The sequence below is a fragment of the Cibotium barometz genome, chromosome 6, assembly GCF_041138505.1.
Source record: "Cibotium barometz isolate CiBa-2024 chromosome 6, ASM4113850v1, whole genome shotgun sequence".
Taxonomy (NCBI): Eukaryota; Viridiplantae; Streptophyta; class Polypodiopsida; order Cyatheales; family Cibotiaceae; genus Cibotium; species Cibotium barometz.
The window spans coordinates 19,605,922-19,633,826 of record NC_141051.1 but is presented as its reverse complement, the minus strand read 5'-3'; the positions used below and the strand labels follow the sequence as shown (position 1 = coordinate 19,633,826).

At 43.2% G+C, this 27,905-nt stretch overlaps 1 protein-coding gene across 3 annotated transcripts in view; it reads right to left on the bottom strand.

The window, feature by feature from the left end:
* Positions 1 to 20,174, bottom strand: part of LOC147637490 (target of rapamycin complex subunit LST8-1-like) — a 30,082-nt gene extending 9,908 nt beyond the window's left edge. For all 3 annotated transcript variants that reach the window (XM_086799275.1, XM_086799274.1, XM_086799276.1), the window contains exon 1: positions 19,790 to 20,174. In XM_086799275.1, coding sequence (XP_086655401.1) covers positions 19,790 to 19,897 — 108 coding nt within the window. In that variant the 5' untranslated portion in view covers positions 19,898 to 20,174. The remainder of the gene's footprint in view (positions 1 to 19,789) is intronic.
* Positions 20,175 to 27,905: the final 7,731 nt, after the last annotated feature.

The following is a 27,905-nucleotide window of genomic DNA, read 5'->3' as shown; positions in this document are numbered from 1 at the left end:
CTCTCTAGGTTTGGCAACCATGATCTGATGGTTTATCTGTCATGGAAATAGGACATTGGTCTTTCGAGAAGAAACAGGACTTTGGTATCGAGGATACAAGACTATGGTTTATGGATACAAGTCTATGGATACAGGTCTTTGGTTTTATGAGAAAAGCATGTCTCTGGATTCATGTGAACAGGTTCTAGTTTTTCTCGAGGTTACACGCAAGTTGTGACTATAGGAAGGACATATGGTTTGGTACAGCCCTACTGCTGTTTGGAAAAGGGTTCGTGGGATCCATGGTTGAGATGGAGAAGACCTTTTCTAGCAGGAAGATGTTGTACAGGTGTGCCTTCTCTATGGAATGCTTTGCTGTAATAACAAGAGTTCTTATTTGGAAGTCCTAGGTGAAAGCTTCAAGGGATCCCATTGGTAGAGGATTCGACGAGTTGTACTTTGTACTCAAATTTGATCAAGTAAAGAAATACCACAAGGGGCGCCACTGCGTTTTGGGGCCAATCGGTGTCCGTGTATTGTTTGCAGGAGCACTCTAGCTCCCCCTGTTTGTTTCCTTTTCCAGGTCCCCATGGGTGATGAAGTGTTTTGTGTGCGAGTGTTTGTTTCACCACCCGTCAGATTTCTGAAGGCCAGTTTCATGGTTCCATTGCCGGGTTTCTCAAGAAGGCGAGCCCGTGGTTGTCACATCAAAAGCTTCAACATGTGGAAAGTGGAAAGGAAGTACAGGAGACAGTACAGGATTGTGTGTCTTTGCCTATATGAGGTGAAGAGCAAAAGCTAAAGATGAAGCTCAGGAGAAAAGACACCAAGGACAAGAAGTAGTCAGCCAGGAACAAGTAGCAGTTGAAGTGTTATGGTGCAAGAGATGGGTTGAAGGTTATGGCTTTCGACACTTTGTCGCCAGTGGTATTTTCAAGGAGGCTTCATGGGGTTCAGAAGGCAGCTTCTTTCTATGTTTAGCAGTGGTGATCTACTATTCTTCATTAGGGACTTGTGCTTACCACTTGGATGGAGTACAAGCAAGTTTTGGGTGCCTGTGGATGTATCAAGTGAGGCTCAGTTGGAAGTGGAGGAACTTGATAAGGTTCTTATTCCCAAGCAGATACTGGCACACCAGGAAGGAAAGGTACAAGGTAAAGTTTCTCGTCACTATCTTGTGAAGTTCAAGAATTGTTCACCAATGGATGCAAAGTGGATGGAGAAGGGTGACTTAGCAGATTCACCTTAGGTTTTGCAGCTTTATCTTGATGCTTTTGAGTTGGAGCCGACTCTTGCGACGGCTCATTCAGGTTCAGCATAGCATAGGTCTGGAGCATTGCCTGATGCTCAAGAGGGGGGTAGCACCTCCGCTCCCTTGTTATAGACAGGCTCAGCTCTTCATCTAGGAGTTGCTTGGTGACATCTTTGTATTCACCCGAGGTACTGAGGCTGACAGTACATCTGCTTATGGTTATATGATATTGTGTACTAGTCACATGAGATGGTAAAGTTGGGTTTGGTTCATAATCGGCCGCACCATGAACTATAACTGCAACTATGGATGGCTTTTGCCTTTGGAACTAAGGTATGACTAAGGAAGATCGGGACATTGATCTTTGTCATATGGTTCTGGCTGTTCTTGACCACAGGATTGGTCAATTGGATTTTGAGATGGATGCTATTTGTGGAGTTGGTCTCCTTTGGAATGGCATGGTTTGGTTGAGCTCAAAGCTTGCATTTAAGGTACGAATATAGTGTTCTCATGTATTTAATGCATGAATATTTTCTATTTTGTTTATTTTTCCTTTTGTTTATGTTGTTTTGCCATATGTAGAGAGGTTCATCTTTAACTGATGCTTCTTATGTTTTTACTATATGACATGTGTTTCTTTTAAGGATATTCTCTTTCTTAAATATTTCTTTTACTTTTTTCCAATGGACACTTGAGTGCTTGTGTTATTAACATTCTGAGAACAAGTGTTATTTTTTTGAATAGCCTGATTGGCATGCATGGACAGATTAAATTGTAAGTAGTTCTCTTAATAATTTGAATATTGTTCTTCTTACCAAGCTTCATACTTTATTTTTCCTTGCTTTTTTGTATATAATTAGATATAATTTAATTTTAATAGGGCAAAAGCAACCTGAGCTAACACTTCGAGACTTTATGGAGGGCATAAGTCTTGCGAGCAGTCCTAGAATTGGTTTGGTTCATTGATATATATGGATTAAACTCTATTTGTGCATGTATTTATACACTTTATGAGATATTATGATATTCTGGTGCCATTGGATCCTGGTACCCTTGAGAATACATTGGGCAATACTCTGGATGTGTCAAGATGAGATGCATGTATGTTGATATGATACATCAGGTCCTTTACCATGTTCATGGTGTATCACTGAATGTGGCTCCTGAGGGATGGCCATAAGTAGAGTGTGTAAAGCATCAAGAGGGACATATGTGGGAAGTACTTCGTGGATGTATAGTTTAGATGCATTGAGTGCTTTCATATGCTCATGTTGTACCTTCAGTCGTGGGTCCTCCAGGGATACCCATGGGTGTAAGGCTTGCAAGCAACCCTGAGACTGTTATTTTGGAGTGGGTAGAGCATCTTGAGGAGCATATTGTTTGCAAATGCATATATGTGTCATGCATATGTTTGTCATATGTTGAATGATGCATCGTTTTGTTTTTGGCTAACACACGTAACGTGTTTCCACTTGGTTTTAGACTTTGGTTGCAGGTTTTGAAGGAACAAGCAAGAGTTGTTTGTCACTCTGACGTGACGGTTTGGCCTTATTGTTCAGGATGATTGTTTCATCACCCAGATGCAGTGGAGGGGCATTGCTTTGGTCATATGGGGAATCCTTCTTCATTGGATGCTTACTGTGTTATTGAGTGCAATCGAGGACGCTTGCTATTTTTCAAGAGGGGGGTATGTTACGACCTTGTGTTTTTCCCTCCAGACAACAAGCAGGTGGGCACGGGCACGGGACGCACAGTGTGGACAGGCATCAGTTGAATGTGAAAAGGAAACTCATAAGTGTGGCCAACCCAAGTGTAAAAGGGGACAAAAGGGATTTTGAGGTTATAAGTGAAACCGAGCTCTAATAGAAACCAGAGTGCGGTAGACTCATAAGTGTGGCCAACCCAAGTGTAAAAGGGGACAAAAGGGATTTTGAGGTTATAAGTGAAACCGAGCTCTAATAGAAACCAGAGTGCGGTAGACTAGCAGTCACCCGTCCACTTGTAGTCTAGATGTGAAAACAAAACAGATTGGAGCTAGAGTGCCCAAATCTGAAAACAAGGCGACACCTGTTGACCCCAAAGCTTGGCGCCCCTTGCGGTATTTCTTTATTCAATTCCAAAAATATGAATGGCTGAGTACAACAAAAATCAGCCAAGAGATTACACCTGTATGTCCAATCTGACGGCCCACAATACCTCTTAGCACAGTAGATCTATGCACACAGATCTGTGTCTCAAAATAACACATTGTGCCTCCCTCTGATCAGCCAAGACCACTAAGCAGGGCAGCCATGAGCATACATCTGGCATAACTCAAGTACATGATTCAACATCTCAGCTCATACATACATGTACTGTCCAAACTCTGTCTCAACCCTTGTCAATCTACCATATCCCTCCTCTCACAAGGGGCCAGATAGCTCATATCTGCAACAGACATCAAGCAGTAGAAAGACAGATAGATGAACAGATGAGGAGCTTACCAAAATCAGCTCGTGAATCAGCACTGGAGGAAGCAACGGTACCAATCTGTACTTGCAGGCACTTGTTTCCACAACCCTGCTTCACACGCATGCACGTACTTGTCTGTAGTATGTACCCTCCTCCTTGTGTTCACTTCTATGCTGTCTTTAACTATACAGATCTGAAAAACAGCCCCGTACCCGTCTGTACTACCTCGGGATACGTGCCAGAAGCTATCCTTGCCTGCAGCCAGCACTTGTACACACCTGTACCTGCGCAGCCAGTAGTAGCCGCCTGCTGATTTGCTGCTGGTTGCCTGCGCCGCCTGCAATAGTGTTGCCCAGCACCTGTACTTGCACCAGAACTGGCCGTACAGTGCACCTGCAGAAGTACAGAACTGTACTTGCAGTCGTACAACCTGTACAGCCTGAATTCAGCAGCTGCAACCGCCTGTCTCTGTCCCACAGCTCTGCGCCGTCTCTATCCACAGCAGTACCTGCTGTCGTACAGCACTGTACGGCTGCTGTACGGCCTGCTCCAGCACACAGAAGTCAGCAGCAGCCGCCCTTAATCAGCAGTCGACCCCTTCTCTTCAGCTTTTCCATGCATGAGAACAAGCGAGTTTGCCCCACGACTCTTTTTCCCAAAAGCTAGAGAGAGGGAGGAGAGAGAAGCACACACTCCAAAAGTGGAGTGGCCTCCTCCCCATAATAATCCTAGGGCCCCAAACTTTAAAAGTCCCTAGGGGCCACTAAGGCCTAGGGGCAACTTTAATAAACATTAAAAGTTTAATGTTCTAGTTCCCCCCTTCACACCTAGGGATGTCCACACATCTTTAACTCTGTCCGGGCACCCCCCATGTGAATCATTCAATATTCTGACTCAGCAACCACCATGCCCACACTTGTGCTGTTCCATTTTCACAGGGCCATGACATACCCCCCTCTTGAAAAATGGCAAGCGTCCTCGATTGCATTCTGGTGATGCAGCAAAATATCCAAAGTGAAATATACAATATGGCAAGATCAGCGTCCCAATCTCTCTAAGCCATACACATGTATCAACATTCACTGCAAACCAATGGCATAGTAATAGTCCAAGTTGTATACCACTGTGAACCATACATATCCACAAAATTCCATGTGACTGGTACACATATATCATAGAAGTCCCATAAACAGATGTACTGTCAGCCTCAGTACCTTCGGGTGAGATAAAAACTGCACCAAGCGACCTCTAGATGTCATCGGAGCCTGTCTGTATCAAGGGAGTGGAGGTGCTACCCCCTTCTTGAGCATCAGGTAATGCTCCAGACCCATGCTCTGCTGAACCTGAATGAGCCACAACAAGAGTCGGCTCTAACTCAAAGGCATCGAGATAAAGCTGCAAAACCTGAGGTGAATCTGTTAAGTCACCTTCCTCCATCCACTTCGCATCCATCGGTGAATAGTTCTTGAACTTCACAAGATAGCGACGGGAAACTTTACCTCGTACCTTCCTTTCTTTATGTGCCAGTATCTGCTCTGGAATCAGAACCTCATCAAGTTCCTCAACTTCCGGCTGAGCCTCATCTGATACATCCTCAGGCACATCCCCACGGAAAGGTCTAAGAAGACTCACGTGAAAAGCATTGTGAATCCTCCAGTGATCTGGTAACTTCAAACGATAGGTTACCTCACCAATCTTTTCCAAAACCTGAAAAGGCCCATAATATCGCATGCTCAACTTAGGGAATAAGCGCTCTTTACCCTTCATCTTCTTGAGTCTAGCCTTTTCAAAGCGCAAAAGAACCCAATCACCCAATGCAAACTGTAAATCACGTCTGTGACGGTCTGCGGCTTTCTTTTGCTTCTGCTGAGTTTTCTGGAGGGCCAACTTAACTCTCCGATAAGCTTCATCCAAACTTTCCACATACTGATCAGCCTCAAAGATCTTATCTTTTGTATGCAAAATGGGTGGTACCTTCTTCCCTCCTTCCACAATCTCAAAAGGTGCCTTGCCTGTCGAGGTATGTACAGTGTTGTTATATGCAAACTCCACCAAAGGAAGATACTTTTCCCATTGTTGATTGTGCTCTGACACATAACACTTGAGAAGATCTAACACTGTAGAGTTAGCTTCTTCTGACTGACCATCTGTATGTGGATGAAATGACGATGAAAACTTGAGAGTTGTACCCATGTTGTCAAACAACCCTCTCCAGAACAAACTCGTCATCCGTGGATCACGGTCACTAATGATAGATGTAGGCAATCCATGATACTTGAAGATGTTCGCCATGAACAACTTCACCATATGATCCACTTTGATCGTCTTACGCACGGGAATAAAATGAGCCTGCTTACTGAACCTGCATATGATAGTCCAGATGCCATCATTTCCCGTTTGTGTCCGTGGAAGATCAAATACAAAATCCATGGCAATGCTCTCCCAAGGTCTATCTGGAATAGGTAAAGGCTATAATAACCCTGGTGTCTTCTGACGGTCAAACTTTACCTTCTGACATACGATGCATTGCCTCACAAAGGCATCAACATCTCTTCTCAAGGTTGGCCAATAAAAGAAAGTCTCCACTGCTTTGACCGTGGCGTCAATACCTCTATGACCTGCATACGGTGGAGCATGACTTTCAATCATAACCTTGAGTCGCAATGGCCTGGTAACACACAGTCTGCCATGCATCAATAAAAACCCATCTCTGAGAGTATAATGCTCATGCCGCTGACCCTCAGACATCTGATCATACAACCTTTCAAAGTCGTCATCATGGGCGTACTGCTCTTTCATTTCATCAAGCTCATGATGATAAGCAAGTGAAACTGCAGAGACCTGTGGCTTGCGTGACAAAGCATCTGCCACTACATTCTTTTTGCCTTCCACATGCACAATCTGGAAGTGAAACATTGACAAAAAGTTTGCCCAACGCATATGCTTCTCTGAAAGCTTAGTCTGCGTGAGGAAATAGCGCAAGGTCTGATGATCTGTCTGTACAGTGAAATCAGCCCCAAGCAAGTAGTGTTTCCATGTAGAAAGAGCGTGAATTACAGCCAACATCTCTTTCTCATAAACCTGTAAATGCTTCTCAGCATCTTGCAAAACTCTACTCTCATAGGCTATGACATGTCCCTCTTGCATGAGAACTGCACCAATGCTACTTCCACATGCATCACACTGGACAACAAAAGCCTTTCGGAGGTCCGGTAACACTAATACTGGGTCCGAAGTAAGCTTTTCTTTGAGCTTTTTGAATGCTGTAATTTCCCGATCAGCCCATCTAAACGGAGTTGCCTTCTTGGTCAAAGCATGAAGAGGCGAAGCAATTTCAGCAAAGTGCCGTATGTACCGCCTGTAATAGTAACACAATCCTAGAAAACTGCGTACATCATGCACGGTCCTCAAAGCTGGCCAATTAAGTATTGCTTCCACCTTTGCTGGATCCATACGGACTCCATGCGCAAACACAATATGCCCCAAGAAATGTATCTCCTGCAAGAAAAACTCACTCTTCTTGCCATTAACAACCAACCTATGGTTTCTGAGTTCTGCAAACACAATGGCCAAATGCCTTCTATGCTCTTCCTCAGTTTGTGAATGCACAATCATATCATCAAAGATGTGCCCACAAACTCTCTATGAGGCTTGAAAATCCTGTCCATCATTCTGTTAAATGTGGCAGGCGCATTCGTCAAACCAAAGGGCATAAGCAAGAACTCATACAACCCAAACGTGGTTCGGAATGCTGTCTTATGCACATCCTTGGGTCTAATGCGTATCTGATGATACCCGCTTTTCAAGTCAATACGACTAAAAACTGTGGAGCCCTGTAAGCGGTCCAAGATGTCATCGATCCTCGGTATGGGGAATCGATTCTTGATGGTGTTCTTGTTCAGCGCCCTGTAATCAATACACATGCGCCAAGAACCATCCTTCTTCTGCACTAAGAGCACAGGTGAGCAAAAGGGTGATGAGCTAGGCTGTATCAACCCCTTATTCAAAAGCTCCTGCACCTGACTCATAATCTCTTCCTGTTGGGCTGCACTAACACGGTACGGCGGTCTATTCGGTGGAGTACTACCAGGAATCAGATCAATGGCATGATCTTCTGGCCTCTCAGGAGGAAGTTCTCCTGGCAATGACTCGGAAAAACAGTCTTGAAACCCACATAAGAAATCAGTCCTGTCCTTATCTAACATAGACAAATTAGACTTAGACTCATCATCCTGTGCATCCTTTACATAAATCAAGTACGCGGAAAGATGCTTTTTCATTACTGATGAAATCGCCGAAGCGGATACAATAGGAACAGATTTCCCTTTGAGTTTTACATCCAATACATGTTCTTTCCCTCTATGAGTCAGAGTGATTTTCCTATTGTAAGTATCCACCACTGCATGTACCCAGTGGCACCATGGCATCCCCAACAAAACATCACAGCCATCCAAAGGCATGATGAAGAACTCTTCGCTGTCCATATAACCCTGCAAATGAAGCCGAAGCTTCCCAATGATAGGAGTAACGGGTTCTGCATACCCTGGACAAGCCATATTAGCCTCATGTAACGGCCCCATCTCCTCTGCGCGAATCCCCAATCGGCCAGCCAAATCTGGTGAAATGAAGTTGGCTCTAGCACCTGTGTCAAAGAAGATCAAAGCATTCTGATCTCTCACTTTGTCCCATGCCCTGCACAACTCTGTAGCTTCTCCACCTGGCTGTTCCCCCACAAGATCAGGAACTAAGCCTGCAAAAGGCTTTTGTTTCTTTGGCTTGGGCTCTCCTTTATTGTCAGAGTCCTTTTGGGACTTTCTTTTGGGACAATTGAATGACATATGCCCCTCTTCAGTACAGTAAAAACACTTATGAGCATCTCTCAAAACCTGTCTTTCCTCAGAAGTCCTCTTGGGCATGGGCAACTTCTTATACTTCGTCTCTGAAGACCCTTTAGCATCACGAGAAGCATGCCCAAATTTTTCAGCTTTCTTGCTCAATTTCTTACTGCCTTTAAACCCAGATGAACCGGACACTGTGACCTCCTCACGGTCCTGTGATGATCGCTGCAGCCCTGTGTCAGTGATGTCCAGCTCCTGTAGTCTGATAGGTTCGTCTAGATCGAGTAGTGGGACCTATTGACTTCCCGTCTTGGCGTTGAAATCCTCGAGTAGGACTTCCCCCAGCTGTGAGAACTCCATGATATCCTCATATAATGGTAAGTGGAATTTTATTCATTTATATGGTTTTTAAGGTTTATAAGTATATGAGTACACACTCATTGAAGTTTGGGCCGCCAAACAGATAATAACTTATAAGTGAATACACACCAAAGGTTGACTATTTTAATGAATTACAAACAAAACACAAGTTTGCGTGCCTTGAAGCTACAAATAGCTCCACGAGTTGCTAAAAAGAGCCTGGGAAGTTATTTTGAGCTGGTTGACTTGTAAAAGAAGGCAGGGGAGCTATTTTCAGCTGGCCAACTTGATGAAGGGGGTAATTTCAGCTGGTCAATATGCATCTGTCTCGCATGAGCATGGGCTTTTCCTTCTATGTTGCACTGACATATAGGGTGGTGGTTTGCTGTTTTTCTGTTATGGACAGCCCCATAGCTGAAAGAAAGTGAAGCAAATAGAAAACACAGATGTAGGCCTAGGTACAAGACCTGTAAATGCTGAAAACTGATGTTTATTGCTGAAAACTGAGCACGAGGGAAGCCCGTAGGTGCTGTACAATGGTAAGAAGCAGAAGCACCTGCTAATGACCTCAACTGGATGCAAAAGAATGAGATGAAAGTGAGGGAAAGGGTGAGAACCCTTATATATCCCTGAGAGTGCTGGTCGGCCAGCTGTGGCAGGCTGACAGCTGGACAATAGCATAAAATGCTATAAAATACCTTAAAAATGGTAGAAAATTGTTGAATAATATATGCTAAGATATGCCAATGCAGGGCCTCATAAATGGCCAATACAAGCATGAAAATGATGAAATAGACTCTCTGGAGATGATATATAATCCAACAATAGCAGGCTCTACAATACCCTATCCCATAGGGCAGAAGCTCTTCTTTCAAGTGTTTTCAGGCTGAAAACAGAAATTTCACAATTGGACAGCATGATTTATCACGATAGATGTGACTCTTTATGCACGCTTTTGGGTGCCTAAGATGTTTTCATGGTGACCCGTGCATAGATAGTGCCCCAGGCAGCGATTTTGGAAAGTTTCATCGAGAAGCTGCTTGCTTTGAAAGATATCTTGAAAACCTAACCTTGGGTTACAAGCATAGAACTTTATGAGTTTGTGGGACAGTGTTCTCGCAGATTCATTTTCTTTCTTTGATTGGAAATCTTCTGTACTCGGAAAATTCCAATGAGATACCTCCTAAGGAATAGAGAATTCCATCAAAGGAGGGCTGGCTGTTCCGGCCCCAGTGCGGTGTCCTGCGGTGTCCTGTGTATCTGATTTTATTTTTTTCAACATATGTGATTATGTTAATGGATGCGGCTAGCGTTTAAATGTTTAAGTTTAGATTGATGGTCATGCAAAAGTGTGTCGAAGACCTTAGTCCCCCCGGCCCGGTTTGGTTACACCCCTAACCCTGCTAGATTAGTCCCTAACCCAAAGGGTTAGTGCTAGATACATAACATTCCTTCCCACTTAGAACATTCCCACTCTTGGAAATAAATGAAGCAGAAACCAGCTACCTGCATCAACTGTCTTCGAAATCAAGTTTATACCTGTCTATCAAATCCACATAGCCACATATCAAGGAACAGCTCTGCTGAAGTTGTTGTTCCTCCAACATATGACCATGGAAATAAGACAAAAACAAAACCTTTTTAGCACCTTGAAGGACATAGTTCATCCGTCAATCCTCCAACTCATGGAATTGGAAATGTGAAATCGCCCAGATAAATATCTGCTAGCTTTGCAACATCATACCCATCCTTTCCAAGATCTGGTAAATCCTCGTACCTAGGGAATATCGTACCTCCCTCTCAGAGACTCCTAACTAAAAGGCATCACAACTATGTATCCTTCAAGCTATCAAAGTCTGAGGGAATCTGGAATCTGAGTCTTAACCCAACTTCTACCAAACATATTCTAGCTATTGCCAAAACCATATGCTCAGTGGTACCATAGGCAAACTCAACCATAGGAATGTACCTCTCCTAATAAAATGGTCGCCTAGATCGTGAGCACAAAGCATAACCTCCAAAACCTGATCCCACCATGTCGGGCCGATGGGCATTTCATTCAGTATTGGTAGTAGGTCCAAGCAAGGAGCTCCATTGATTTAGACCAAGACTCAAGGGTCATTCCACTTGTTAGTGTGGAAGGTAGTCAGTACCTTATTCGGAATGGGTTTTTGTTGTAGTCTGTGCGCCAGATGGGATTAGGAGAGGAATTCCTTGTGATTGTCATGACGCTCCTACAACAAGTCATTTGGAGATTCGATGGACTTGTGTTTTTGTGTTTTTTCTCATCATGCTCAGTCTGATGGGCAGATGGAGAGCGCCTTCGCAAGGAATCATATAAGTCACCAAAAATTGGGTAAAAGATTCACTCACCCAATCCTAGCAACCCCACCTTCCGATTTCCTTATCAAGTCTTGCGTAACTCTGTCTACCATAGGGCATAGTTCATATCATACTCGTGTATGATTTGTAAAACAAACGTTTGCTAATGTATGGTAAAATGGCCTATAATTTTTGTTCTTTTTTTTAAATAAAATTTTTGAGACTTTTTTGCTGAAAGAGATACTGTGGGTGGTCTGCACCCTATTGTAAGTACTAGGCTCATGTTGTAAGGAACCTGGGCCTCAGGTTGGGCAATGGGCACTATGCTATGAAAAAGCTTACACTGTACAAATGTTCTGCACATACTTATTAGTACATATAGTACATGGTATGTACAATGTACATTCAAGCTTCAAGTTTCAACTTTCAAGTGTCAAATTGTCAATATTTTTAAGTCCCAACTCCCACATGCATATATAGCCCCAAATTTAAGGCCACGTATGAAACTCCACCAAGAGTTAAATCATACTTTATCATACCTATCATTCTCCCTGACGTATGGCAGTATGAAACATATGATATGAACTATGCCATAGGGTAACTACCTCTCATAAGAATAGGACATAGCAAGGTTAGAAAATATAGACACACCCAAAACTCTACATACTGCAGATTCTAGTGTCCCACACCATATAAAATTGCCTTGGGACTTGTAAGGTCAGGGCAAGGTAATCAATCCTTTCCCAACTAAGTCTTGGTGCACTATACCTCCACTCCATGTCATGGTCCGCCCTACAAGTAAACCATTGGAATAAACAGTGAAATAATTCACACACGTCTACACATCCGACAACTCTCATCCTAATGGAGCTCCCACAGGGAATTATACCATGCGATCTGTACCAATGCTGAGAGATGTTCTGACTATTGTTAGGCAATCACTTCCTCCCCCAACTGGCTCATCCTCAAAGGCTGAGACTCTGGGATCAAACAATCCTATGATCAACCAAAAGTCCAGCTAGAAAACCACAACCTAACTCAACACAAAAAACATCTACAATACTCCACATCGATGCTTCCTAGTCTAGTGTTCCTCAAAACATCTAACTTAACCGTTATAAAGCACAATTAATATCAAATGAAAGGGTACCAACACATTTAAACACTTCATAACAAATATACATTATATTACAAAGTCCTCCTGAGTTATAAAAAATAGAGAGTGAGATTGCAAAATCACCCCTCAAATATACTTGAGCATCTTCCTACAAAGGACAAAACATGATCCTTTCAATCTACATGGACGAATAACTCTGAATATATATCAGTAACTGAGACACACGCCTGTCCCAGATCTGTTCAAATCCTGACGCCAAGTTCACGCGAATCCACGATACACGTGATCACTCGGTTGTGTCTTCACTCCCAGCTTCTGCACAAGTTGGCATTAATAAAGTTGTGAGTGCTACCAAGGTAAATAAAGGATGTGCACAGCCTTCCCTAACACTGACTCATACATACGTATTAAGTCGTTAGGACAAAAGACTACCATGCAAAAAACACATTCCATGTAAGCACCCTGACCTAAAACCATAATATCTACGGGCAACTTGAGGTTTACCTGTTACTTTGGTCAAATGAACTGCCTTGGTCTTTGCCTTCGGACAACTCGCCTTCATATGGCCCTTCTGACCGCAAGAGAAACACTTGTCCTCCCTATGCTTGTGATCCGTCTTCAGATTGAGTTCACCCGAAGAAAGGTTTGGTTCTGTGGAGCCTCCTCAGACGTAAACTTTCGTTTATGCCTAGACGCCTGCTCAGAGTTTCTCTGTTTGTAGAGCCATGAGTTCCAAGTTCATCGTGTGGATTCTTCAGTGTTAAAATCACATTACGACTATGAGGATGGGCTAGTTGTTGGTCTTTCCTTTGACACAAGAGGATTTGGGGCTAGCCTCTCACAAACGTTCTTCTACGTTTGGCCATCCATCGTCTCTTCATAAATTCTAGCATACCGGATGGCATCCTCCAATGTCTTCCTATGATTGTTCTTAACCCAGAGCTTGTGTTCCTATGCCAACCCATGGAATAAAAATCCACGAAATGTTGTGACATCCATGTGTGCCGCTTGGGACTGCAACTCTGAATCTCTGTAAGTATGTCAAAAGACAACTTTTCTCATGTCCGAGTCTGTAAACTTGGCCATGATATCAAACCCATCCTCGGCCCAGAGGAACTCATCGCAAAACAGTCTCAAACTCTGCCCAAGTACTCGGTTTTTTCTAAGTTCTCATGACCATGTCATGGTTCCCCTTCAGGAGACCCCTAACCATCTGAATCTTCTGAGATTTTGGGAACGGGTGAAACTCAAAGTGTATGTTCTAACGGTTGAGCCAAAAGTCAACCACCTCCTAGGTCCTCTCCTTTTTCTCACCTACAAAAGCCTTGGGTAAAGCCTTGGGTGCGAATGAAGGAGCTACTGCTGCCGACCGGTCCCATAGGAGCCATTGCACCAATCACCACTCTCTGAAGTACAACCATTTGATCCCGCAAAAGCTGGATTTCAACCCGAAACTCTACTCGGAGTTGAGCCATCTGCTCCTCGAAGTAAGGTTTTTCAACCCCCACGATGTTGTACTGTGCAGGTACGGATGGCTGTACGGAGCAAACTGCAAATACGATGACTGTACAGCGGAGAGTACTATAGTCGTGGCACTGTACGGAGCAGGGCGAGCAGGTACAGTACGGAAGCAGGTACAGTAGCAGCTGGTGGCGATGGCCTATACGGATGGCTCTGATACCAAATGAAGGCTTTCAACAGTTAGGGTTAGGGTTTGGAGGTACTGCAAACAGAAACGTAGAGAGCAGAGAGAGAGAACACGACTCTTCTTGTATTCAGTTGTGATAAAGTGAAGTACAATAGCCACATAATGAAGTGACCTAAAAGATGTGTTCACATGTCCGGCCATAAAGTGTGCCAGGTGGACCAAAACACTTATAAACTGTTATAAGTGAAACTAAGCTAAACTGGGAAAAAACCTCCACTAACTGAAGTAAAAAGTGCCCCAGTAATCTACTGATAATCACTAGCACTCCTCTAGGTGCATACACAGCATAAAACCCAACATAAGTCAAATCAGCCTATCACTTGGAATAACGATTTGGATATGGCCTTCAGACTTTTGAAAGATAAAGTCAAGGAAGCACCTATCTTAGCATTACCCGATCCTAGTCTTTCTTATGTTCTTGAAACTGATGCCAGTGACTATGCCATCGGGGCTGCTCTATTTCAAGATGGTAGACCGGTTGCTTTTGAAAGTAAAAAGCTAGACGACACTCAATCTCGTTGGCCAACCCTTGAGAAGGAGCTTTATGCTGTGATTCATGCTCTCAAGGTTTGGAGACATTATTTATATGGCTCCAAGTTTGTGGTATTGACTGATCATCAGTCAATCAAGTATGTGTGTGATGCGGATGATTTGAGAGGAAGGAAAGCTCGTTGGGCTAAGTTAATGCAAGATTTTGATTTTGAGATCCGTTATCAGAAAGGGTCCATGAATAGTGTTGCAGATGCGCTTAGTCGAATTAGAGAGGTGAATACTTTGTCGTTCACCGAGATTTCTACTGACTTATTTCAGTTATTGAGAGGGCTTTGCAAGACTGATAGTTATTTTGGTCCATTTTGGCAGAAGATCCAGGACGGGAGCTCATTGATTGATGTGTACCACAGATCCCGGACATTAGGTCCAAGATTCTTAAGGAGTGTCACAACGCCCCTTCTGTTGGACACCCTGGGGTACACATGACGCTATCGTTAGTGAAACACACTTTTTATTAGCCAAAGATGAAAGGGTATGTAGAAGATTATGTTCTCAAGTGTCAAATTTGTCAGGCAAATAAAGCTGAACGCTTTAGACAAGCTGGGTTGTTGCATCCTTTGCAAATGCCAGGTAATAAATGGGAAAGTATTTCCATGGATTTTATTACAGGATTGCCAAGAACACATCAAGGCCACGATTCTATTTGGATTGTGGTAGATCACTTGACAAAAATGGCTAGATTTTTACCGACTCGAAAGACTATTACAGCTATATTAGCACGGCAGTTTATCGAGCAATTGTTTAGACTGTACGTGTTACCGCAGGACATAGTCAGTGATAGGGACTCGTAAGTTTACGAGTGATTTTTGGAAACTTGTTTTTGAGAAGTTGGAAACAACTTTGAATTTGAGTTCCTCCGATCATCCTCAATCTGATGGCCAGACTGAAAGAGTGAATCAGATTTTGGAGGATATGCTTCGAGCATATGTATCCAAAAGACAGAGTTCATGGGAGGATTATCTTCCTATGTTAGAATTTGCATATAACAGTACTAAGCATATGAGTACAGGTTTTAGTCCTTTCATGCTTATGTATGGTTTTCAACCTAGATCACCTGTTACAATAGGATTCTCAGGACTTCAGCATGATGCAGCACGTAATTTTTTGCAAGATATGCAAGAAATGTTACAAGTTGCGAAGGAATCTATTAGAAGTGCTCAAGACCGAGATAGATTTTATTCTAATAGACATCGTTCACGCAAAGAGTTCTCTGAAGGAACGATGGTGTATTTGCGAGTTCCAAAAGATTCCAAGACTTTACGAACAGGTCGATCTCCGAAATTATCTCCTAGATACTATGGACCATTTCGTATTACACGAAGGATTGGTTCAGTTGCATATGCATTGGATTTGCCTTCTCATGTGAAAGTTCATCCTGTATTTCATGTCAGTAGACTTGAGGAAGTGCTGGGTGGAACATACCAGTTAGTTACTCCTCAAGAAATCATAGATGTCGAGGACATGACATTTATTCCGCACGAACCTGAAAAGATTCTTGGATTTCATGAAAGAAGATTGCGTAATACGCTTATCACTACAAGATCAAGTGGAAGGATCGTGTTGAGGAGGACGCTACATGGGAGACATTGACTACTCTTCAGAGAGATTACCCTGGCTTTTTAGTGAGCTCAGGAGTGAGCTCTTAGAGGAAGGGGACTATGTCATGTGCACAGTGTGTATCTATCGTGTGCTATACGCACACAAGACTAGCTTCGAGGTTTGGGGAAGCTTGGAGCTAGGTAGGCTGATTGGCGAGCTGAGTTAGGGATAGACTAACGGGCGGGCACCCAAGTATGGACGGGCGGGCACCCAAGTGTGGACGCCCGATGACCGGCCAAGAGCCTATAAAAGGGTGGCCAAGGTTAGTCATTAGTGATATAGTGTCTCGCGTGATTTGTGAGAGCTCTATGGTCTTGGAGCCTGGATCTAGTGCAAACGTGCACCTGCTTTACGCAACCAAGGCCGGCAGCAATCTCGAGGCCCGCGAGGGTAGCTTCGTGGCGGTATGGGACGTCACGAGGAGGAGATTGGTCAGTACGTCAACCTAGTTAGCTCAGCTCGTGGCTCGGTGGGGACAGCCAAGACTATGGGCTTGCCCACGGATGTCATGGTTGGGAGGTGAGTCAGGCCTGCACCCCCCCCTTTGTTTGTTTGTTTGCAGGTTTCAAGTATCATACCAGGAGCGTTCCACGAGCAGATCCGGTGGGGATTTGACAGGCCAGGTATGAATAGTCGGCCTGCATGGAGAAGGTGTCCACGACCTATCACACAGTCGGCCAGCACCAATAGGCATACAGCTGCAGTCGGCCACCTACTAAGAACTCCTGCCACCACAAGGCTGCCTCCCAAGCCACAGAAAAAATAGGAAAAATGGGGGAAAAATACGGGAAGTGAGGAAAAATGAGAAAACACCTAAAAGGGCGGACACACCCACAACAGAGGCCCTAGTAAATAGGTATAGATAGGAGATGACTTCTAACACTACCACCTCAAGTACCGCAACACCCTTGTCACCAGAGCCTGCATCACCTCGTCTTCCACTGCCACCACCACCTCGGAGTGCCTCTGCATCCACCAACGCGAGCCTTCGACACTGACCACCTCTCGGAGTGCTTTGCCTCACATCGACGCAAGCCTTTGTCATCGACCGTGCAAGCATGGATTGTCTACCCGCACTCTCGGAGGACCAATTCTTCTTACCAGAAGTTGATTCTCCAAACTCTGATCTGGACCACACAGGGAATGGGACTTCTTACTCAGTGGAGAGTCCCGTTCAAGATCTTACTTTGGGAGACGATCAACCCATCTACATCAGCTCACCTTCACCACCTTTGCCATCACGATCGCCCTCTCTAACTTTATCAGATTTTGTTTTCAAAAAGGGACACATTCCTTCTGCCAGTGTGTCAGTGTGGGACCCTCACATCCATCATCTTCTCTCATGGTCCCCTTTTTGGCCTAAGAGGGGATGTGTGAATACAACATTTTTCCCAGCCTAAAAAGGAGATTTTAGGGGGCTTTATTGGTTTTATTTGGGATTTTTGTGTCTTTGCTGCTGGCCGACAGTCTCTAGGCTAGCCGACCAGCAGTCCCTTAGACTATATATAGCTTTGCCTCATTACCTCACCATTGTACCACTTCTTGACCATATCACGTACCATCTGCTGTTGCTGCTGCTGCTGCTGCTACTGCTGTTGCTGTTGCCAGCGCATACACCATACCTGCTTTATCATCTTCGCTTGTCAGCCCCAACACATCAGCGTTTATTACTGGCTACACCTTGGGACAGCAGTCCACTCTCTACTACAAGCCACACCTTGGGACAGCAGCCCGCTCTGCTACAGCACAGTACTTCAGTGTTTTACATCTGGCTACACTTTGGAACAGCAGCCCTCTCTGCCACATAGATCACATCAGCGTTACATATCTGTTCATGGGATTGCAGCCCTCTCTACTACAGTAGAGCATATCAGCGTTTTATCTTCAGCTCATGGGACAGCAGCCCTCTCTGCTACATAGAGCACTTCAGCATTTTTCCTTAGCTCACACCGTCGGGATAACAGCCCACTCTCTACTACAATACAAGACATCATCGTTTTATCATCAATACTCTCTGGGACAGCAGCCCACTCTCTACTACATCACACCATCAGGATGGCAGCCCACTCTCTGCTTATCTTCACCATCCATACCACTCAAAACGGCAACCCTGTCTACTCTTCACCACCCCTCAGGTACACAGCACCCTTGTCACCAAAGCCTGCACCCCTCAGGTACGCAGCACCCTTGTCACCAGAGCCTGCACCCTTCAGGTCTTGCAGGCTGCAGCACCCTTGTCACCAGAGCTTGCACCACTACACCACTTGGGACGGCAGCCCTCGCTGCTCTTCATCTACCACCTCAAGTACCGCAGCACCCTTGTCACCAGAGCCTACATCACCTCATCTTCTGCTGCCACTACCACCTCAGAGTGCCTCTGCATCCACCGACACGAGCCATCGACACCGACCACCTCTCGGAGTGCTTTGCCTCACATTGACGCGAGCCTTCATCATCAACCGTGCTTCAGCTCCGACATCATCTCTGCTTCCGCACTGGTCTTTCTACTCAGAGTCACCTCACATCAGAGAGCTCTTGTACATATGTTCATTCATGGTTCACCATTATATATAGACTCACTCACCTATTTCATGTTGTGTTGTTTTCCTCTGATCTCTCTTACATCTAGTCCTTTCGTCCTTTTGTCCTCACAAAGGCGACACTAACACAACTTGCCAGGTGTGGAAGCTCTTCCTGAAAGAAGATGATAGAACCCTCAGTAAACTGTGTCATCACAAATTATGAGGTAGGTGCTAATGTATTCCCTCTAAGCCAAGACACCATCACAGAGCAAGAGCAGGAAGACAAGTGACTACTTAACTTTGAAAATAAAAACCAACTCACATCCGAGACCTTGAGGAAGAGAGAAGCAAGGCCCCCACAAGTTGCGGATCAGGCAAAGACAAGAGACCACCCACCGAGATAGTGGGCAGCAGAAGCTAGGATGAAGCAAGCAAGTGCTCATCCAAATGAAGCCATAAACGCCTACTCTTTGCACCATTTTCTTCTACAACTCAACGCATGCATGTAATGACTTTACCACTAATTCTAACCTTTGAGAATTGTTCCTCCATCCACCATTCATCAGTTACAAGATGGCCACTGAACAGTGATAAGTAATCATAGCTTCTCTTGCCATGCCCACTATTTGATGCAAAAAAATATGTTGAAAAGTCTCCAGCTGGGGCTGTGATTAGCAGATACAAAATGCCAGAGCCTTGTGATAACTAACTTACATATGAACATGTTGCAAGCCACATAGACCCCCGTGATAGTGTAACTTCACATGATATTCCATACTTTTGGGCCATTGACCATGCAAAAGCCATATCCTAGTGGCAATCTGCCACACATGTGTCAAAAAATGGACCCAAATCTTCTTAACACTTACATACGTTTGAGCAATTGAAAATGCAAGCACAAACCCTTTGTGACCAAATGCGATTACACGTTTTTTCTAGAGAGACTTGGCATGCAAAGAGATGATTCAAGGTCAAAAATGGGCAAAAACATTCATGCCCGTATGAAAGTATAACTTTTTTGGCCGATTTAAATTAATTTCTTGCGCCCATACAGTGATTTTAGGAAGTGCATTAAAGTTAAACCCTTACCGAATCGGGGTACTGAAGAGTGCGATAGCATCGACCAGTGGGGGCTTCCCAGAATCGGATGGTGTGGTCGTACCCAGCGGTGGCCAGAACTACAGAAGGATGCGGCATTTTTTCCTGTTTTGAGCGAAAAGCTTACACGCCCATCTGTTCTCCTGCCAAGAGCTCAACAATTCACCTGTTCTGCTCGCAAACCCATTTGTATGCATTTACGATGATGGAGAGCTCTTCATAGCATTTTTTCAACACGGGCCACTTCCACAGGAATCACTCTCCACTTTGGAAAGTGATGAAAACTTTTGTGGGTGTGCACGCCAAGCGGGGCACAAGTTGGAGAGGGATGAGGAGCCAACGCTGGAGGGGAGAGAGAGAGAGAGAGAGAGAGAGAGAAAGAACCTTGGCTCACCTAAGGTCTTAATTAATAATTAATAGTGAATACCTGATAATGCTTTGTATGCATATACACATGGTAAAAGTTATTTTATAAAATCATGTGCCTAGTAGATTTATAGTTTTTAAAATTATTAAAAATAGCATAAATATGTTGTAAAATAGCCTTCTCTTCGAGAAGATGTGTATAAAAATGTGTGTCTTTAATTGATAGAAAAGGTACATCTGCAAATAGGCACAAATAGATATAGAATTTTTGTATTGCATTTGTAATGTGCTTTAAAAAATAGTCTTTTGACACTTGATATAAAAAAATTTAACTAAGATCTTGGTAGGAATTTTTTTGGAACAATATACTGAATGGGAGATAATTTTTTAGTTTGAGGAGCAAAGAAACCCTGTTTTGGGGAGGATGATTAGGGAATCAAATTAAATGTAAAATTTGTGCTATTTTTGGCCTCATTTGGGTGATTCATTTCATTAAATTTACACTTACTAGGTATAAAGTGGTCATATAGGAGTGTTGTCCAGGCAAGTTCTTGAAGCACTAATTGCATCAAATTATTCTCTATTAGCCCTCTTATCTCTGTTCTTAATAGTGTGAACAAAATCAACATTGGATCAAGCTCATGGGGTGGATCAAAGCATACTAAAAATGTGGTTTAGACACAATCTAAGCTCATGGTGCATCCAATCATAATAAAACATGGTTTAGACATAGTCTAAGTGCTAATTAAGATGAGCGAGAGATTAGCAAGATGACATAATAAGAATATAAATAAATATATGTAAGCTTCGTAAGGCTTTGTATGGGCTGAAGCAAGCTCCACGAGCATGACATGACAAGATTGCTGAGTATCTTGTCACTATTGGTTTTCATATGGAAGATGCAAATCACTCTTTGTATGTGTGCAAGAGCGATAAGGGTATTGTGATCATCACCATCTATATAGATGATCTTATTGTTGGGGGTGACAACTTGGATGAGATTGAGCATGTGAAAAAGTCTTCTCAAAAAGAAGTTTGAGATGAAGCATTTGGGAGATCTACGCTACTTTTTGGAAATTGAGGTCATTCGCACACTTGATTGTATTTGGCTGTCTTCACAGAGACACTATGTATATTGGACATGTTGTCCAAGTATGGGATAGTTGATTGTAAGTCAATCTCGGTGCCATTAGATCAAAATGGCAAGCTTAGTGTAGATGCAGGTTATGTGTTGGAGGATCCCACTATGTAGTACAGGAAGATTATGGGGAGTTTGATCTATGTCCCGATCATCAGCAGGCCAAATTTGAGTTACACCATTGGCTTAGAGAGCCAGTTTATGCAGGTTCCGCGCAAACCACCAGTTTATGTAGGTTCCGCGCAAACCACATCTTGACAGTGTGCAACGCACACTTCGGTATTTGAGGGCCACTGTTGATTATGCATTGTTTTATGCAGCAGATGTATCATTGGAGCTATATGGGTACACAGATGCAGATTGGGCAGGTAGTATCTTAGACAGGAGATCTACCAATGGATTTATGTTTTCATTGGGGAGTGCTGCTGTGACATGGAGCAGCAAGAAGCAGCCCACAGTTGCCTTGTCGAGTATAGAGGTAGAGTATAGAGGAGCTGCGGTGGCAGCGTGTGAGGTAGCTTGGTTACGCGAAGACCCAAATGGATTCCAGTGCTATTATTGAAAGGGCATCAAGGAAGATAGAGTGTCCTTTATAGTAGCTACACGAGCATGTGATGCCTTTGGTGGAAGGGGCAAGAGCGAGACAAGTTCCCTGCTCGTGTGAACATGGTAGGCATCGCACAAATCAAAGATGAGGAGAAATAAGATCCTCAAGTGCTTATGATCACTTGATTGAATGATTCGGTTAGATTTTCCACTTTGGGAGAAATCTTGAAGGAAAAGAGTAAGCTTGTTGGATGGGAGGACCACAAACACATCTAAGAGGAATATGGTGTAGACTACATAGGGTGTGACATCTGGAAGCCTATGGAAGCCCAAGATGGATAGATGGCTCCAACTCAACAATAAGTTACTACTATGAGGGAACCGAGATGGACTAGTTTGAGATAGAACACCTTGGATTTGCACCTTGGATCAGTTTGAGATAGAACACATCGGATCTTCACCTTGGAAGATAATAGGGAACCCATGATCAGGGTCGTGGATGACAATAGAAAATTCAAGATGAGGGTGGCAGATACAGAAGCACCAATGGGCCTTATAATGCTAAAAGATGATCTCAGTGTGTTAGGGCCATTATCCTAACATGGTATTAATTGCAAAGAAAGAAAGAGAAAGAGAGATTACATGCTCATGAAGATAATACTTAATGAACTTAATTAATTAAGGCGTAAAAAGAATTAATGAACATGCATAATTGGGGCATAAGGATCACATTATCATCTCCTCCTCATTTCCTACAAGATACAATGGGGTGGGGTGGGGTGTATAGCAATGGATGAGTAACTCTTGGGCTACCCCACTCTCTTGTATAAGCCCCCAAGCATGTGGGTGTTCCGCACTCTCCTATGTAACCTCCAACCACTCCTCATGCTTGTAACACCATTTTCTTGAATGGAAAATTACTCCTAATGAAGTAATCCCACTATATCTTAGTGCTAATATAAGTGGATGCTACCCTCCTACTAAGGATGTGTGCACATGGAGTGCATGCACACACGGGCTAACACTTGGCACACTCGGTGGGTCGGATTCCCAATCTGATGACTCAAACCCATAAGCATAGGTCCATGTGAGTGTCGTGCACATAATATATATCATAGTGTAAGTACATTGCAACCATTTTGTGGCAATATGCCAAGGCTCCCATCAAATACAATTCCATCCACACATGATCATATAAAATGAAAACATAAAACCATGTATGAATCAAAATGTCCACACTCCAAGAGCATGGAACAGACCATGTATCCAACATCTGGACACCATCATAAAGATATTAGCATGTAAATATGTCGATGTAGCCTCTAGCAACTACATCATAGGCATAATCAAGCATATTTGAATCACAAGTCGGGAAGTCTTGACTCTACCACACTAGTGATCATGAAGTGGGGATTGTCAACTGGAACTGACATCTGATTATCTGACTACAACTTATCCATGTGACCATCCTATGTGCCCTAGAATATCATCACAAGCATGCATGGTAGGCCCAAGCAATGGGACCTCCACATGAGTATCAAGAACTTGAAAAATAGACTCAAAGAGAGCCCTCACATCTGTATTATTGCTAGCCAAAGCTATCTCCTCTGGATCATCATCAAGAACAGAGATATCCATATGTAAAACATTATCATCAACATCCTGCAATACCATAGAGAGAGATAGGGAAGAGGAATCAGCACATGAATCATCTGACTCCAGTAAATCAGCAGTGGTGAGCTCCTGTCTATCTGACATGTCAACAGTTGGAGTCGGACATCCAGCACAAGAACTATCATGAGCAAGAATCGAATAGACCATCCGCCCATCCACTGGACCCATCTGATGTGAGGCTAGGGACATTCGAAGACACCTGGCTCTCCTGGCTCTTCTCATCCTCTCATGCTCCCTCAGACTCCACCAAACCGGTCTTGATTTCCTGGCTATCAAGGTCCCTATTTTGTTCCACCATGTTCTTGCTCTCCCTCTCCCTCTCCTCTAGGGATGCATACAATTTAAGTAGCTTGTTCTGCAATTCTCTAAACCTTTTCGTGATGCAAACACTATCTGCATGCTTACCCTGAAAAAATTTGCACGTCACATGGTCACAACAATACTGGACATACTTAGCATTCAATTCACATGCCTTATCTAGCCTTGCCTCAAAATTTTCTAACACTGATTTTTCCCATGCATAGGTGGAGACTTTTAGAGCATCAGGAATGTAAAGTACCTCCTCCTCAAATACACTAGGACAATAACTATTATCATGGCCAACTTCCTTGCACTCCTTGTTGCAAAACACGAATGGAGAATCTTTTTTGTGATGGCCATGTTACTGACATTTGGAGCAAGTTGGAATCAGAAAATGGTTTGATCCGAATCCGCCACATGCCGAACATTTGGGACAATCTCGGGAGCGATGCTCCGGACTCCTGCAATGTCGAGTGCTGAAAAGCACTTTTGTGGACATTTTTGATTTTGTCCTTTTAAATTTTCTTTTATCTATTTTTGCTTTTCTTCCTTTAGCCCACGGCCTATTAATTTTGCTTACAAATGATTCGTCACACACGGCTTACTTTCTTTCTTTCTTTCTTTTATTTTACAAATGAATTGGGCAATGGCCACATATAAACTGAATAGGATAATCAAGGTGTGGTGCCCCCAAGCCCAATGCCCACCACCTATGTGAAAAAAAAAAAAAGGAAAACATCCTTCTGTTCTTTTCAATAGGAGGAACCTAACCAGTTTGAAATCAAATGCAAAGTGCCTTGGACTGGTTCCCAAGAGCTCTGGACTACCCTTTATATTGGGCGGCTTCAATGTGTAAGCACCCATGTTGAAGGGCTCCAGACTTCTCAAGCAAAGAGACTTTTGATGCTGGACAGAAGATGGATTTCTAGGAGAGCTAGATGCGTAGAAGAAGGTTGTTGTCCAAGAAGGCCATTGATATACCTAGTTTGCACCATGGTTCTTCGGCATACCTGTAATAGGGAGCTCCATAACAATAGGATATGGAGGAAGAGCTTTAACTATCTTAATGGTTGGAGGCAAAGAGAAGAAGGTTTCCTTCATAGTGTTGCATATGTATAAGTGAAGCATCGGCTCTTATGAGCTCATTGACCAAGAGAGAAAAATATCTTGCTCATCCATGATGATAACTTAGTGGGCATCACCTGCTGATTTTGCTAGTGCACTGATTGGGCTTTGGCCTTCTAGTTGATGACAATTGAGTTGATGTTGCATTATGGCACTTGGAAGATGTGTGGGACCTTGGTGGTTCACTTTTACCTTGGAGGATCTTGATGGTGCTTATAAGATGTGGGTGTTAGTGGTGGGCAACTCTCTTTTCACTTTGGTACTATAATAACTAGTTCCATGCCTATAGTGGAAATGGGTAAGGCCTTCTCCCTAGACGTTGGCATTACTTCACCTTTCTTGGTATTTGATTCCGACTCCTATAAGGATTGTGTTGGCTCTTGAAGCTTGGTAGGAGTGGTAGCTATTTCTCTCCATACTTGTATAGACTTTGAGGATGGTGTCAAAGGTAGAGCTTTTTGTCTCCACTCCATCTTGGTTTTGGCACTTGATAGAGTTTTTGGACTTGGGGTGAGGGTATCTTTTAATTTGGGACCTAGATGTAAGGGTTACCTTCATAGTACCCTTGGACTACTATAATAAGTTTATAGTGGGGCTCATCTTGTGGTGGATGAAGCTTTGGTGCCTTGGCATGCTTCTATTTGTACTTCCACTTTGAGGGATTCTTGATAGACGATGGCTGGGCATTTTTTAAGAACTTTGAGCATTGGTTGCTTCCATGGGATTGATTAAATGCCTGAGATTGATGTCATTTTGATTTCACCGATTCCCATTTGCACGTGAAAGGTTTTGTGAGTTTTTTGAGGTTTTTACATAACACATAACAGTGAGTAGAAAGAAATTCTTGAAGCTCATAATGCTTAAACATGGTATCGAATTGAGAAACTGATTATGTTGTTGGATTCAACATGATGGATCTCACTTATCCTACACCTCATACATGCTTAATCTCTTATTTCACTGATTCTCTGCATAATGGTTTAAATTCTACATGTTTATGTGTTTTCTTAGCTTGTATTTAGCAAATCTCCATGAGGACCTCAGGGGACAGGAGAGAGTGTTGGTGCCATATGAATAGCTATGTAGAAAGGTCCTTAAGAAGCACCGCAACATCCATAAGTCAGTTGACAAGTATGAAGAAGGGTTGGTAATAAGTGGCGGTAAAAGCCTTTGTATTCCATCCTTGCATCCAATTCACCATTATTAGCAGCTTACTCTTTTGGGTCACTATTGTTAGTCCAAAGTCTCTAATGCCCTCAAATATTACCAAAACTCTAACAAAAATTCTAACTTTTTATCAAGAAAGTGGTCTTTGCAAGTTTGGATCTTACACTTGTAAGAAAGGGAGAGATTTTAAGCGTAGACAACCCGCTTACAAAGGGTTCCCAATAGGAAGTTCCAACCTAGTTTTGGATATCTCCATGGCATCAAGGGAGCTTCTACCACATCCAAGTAAGTTCTAAACATTAAACCCTGCATATTGGTGGTCACTTAGCACATCTTAAATCATATCAACACTTAAAGAATCGCCACACAATGAAATGAGCAAAGCAGGGTTCAAGGATACGTGTCTGTATAAGAAGTAGGAATTCCCTAAACTATTGTAGTTTTTACGATGTAGTCTAGAATTGAAATCTAATTTTAAATTCTGCAGGTAGGTTTTAGCTCTAAACATCAAAATTGGAGTCTTAGAACTCTAGATATAGCCCAGACAAGCTGAGGCAATGCCAAAAAGTGTTGTAAAGTTAGAAAAATGCATGACTTGCTCTCCCTCAACATTTAGGATTTGGAAATTTTGAGCATAGGGTTCTATTAACCTTGAGCCCAAACAAACAACTTTAATGCTAGATGAGACAAGCCTATGTAGATTATATCAGTGCTTATTTTTAGCAGTTTTTGGGGCTAATTTGGGTTTGTGAAGTTTGGTGTAACATTTACACTAAGAATATAAAATTTGGTAGAATTTCGAGCATTCTACACCCTTTTGCAAACTCTGGAAAAGAGGACATAAGTGGGAAAATGAAGAGCAATCCCAAGACAAAGAACTCCCTAGAAACTCGCTTGTTTCTCTCCAGAAGTAGTTATAAACAAGGTTTGGCATGTGGGTGAATCTTACCATAGGGATGGATCCTGGAGACATACCTTGATTCATGTGTCCAATGTGAAAATGGAAGCCAGGTGGAGTTCTAACTTTTGCACTTCCACCTTACCAAAAATGGAAGCCAGGTGGAGTTCTAACTTTTGCACTTCCACCTGACCAAAAATAGTAACAAATGAAAGTGGATCTGAGCCATAATGGGTCCTTGGTAAGTTGTCAGCAAACTCTATAGGTAGTCCAAATGGATCTCAAATCGAACATGTAGGTCCAAATGGATCTCAAATCAAACATGTAGGTCAAAAGTTACTAAGTGGACTTTTGGATACATCGGGTGCCCAAAGAAGCAAAGCTGGGCAAACCTAGGGCTCCTGAGAAACTCGCTTGGCTCTATCAGGAAAACGGGGAAGCAGAATCTAACCAAAAACTACACATGGATTGTTCTTACCCCAAACTACCTCCATATCACTCTGGGCATAGCTTTCCCTTACTAAATATCCTCTCCAGATCCCCAACCCCTATGTAGACATTAAAAACTCTCCTAGATGATTCTCCCACCTTGTTCACTCACTGGTTTTGGAACCAGCCTTGCATGAAGAAAGTCCCAATTGAACTCTATCAACCAATCCAGATAGATCTCAAATCGGGCACCCGAGCTAAGAGAACTGCCCAAGTGAAGTTTTGACTACCTATGTGGGCCTCAAGAAAACATCTGGCTCTTTCTCCTAGAATGGATGCTTGTTTGCAAATCTGAGCTCACACTTGCATGGGCGGCACATAGGGCTACCCTTATGCCAAATTTGGTCCCAATCCCCAACACAGTGGGATTACTATGTATTTTTAGCAGTTCTTGCTAAAATTAG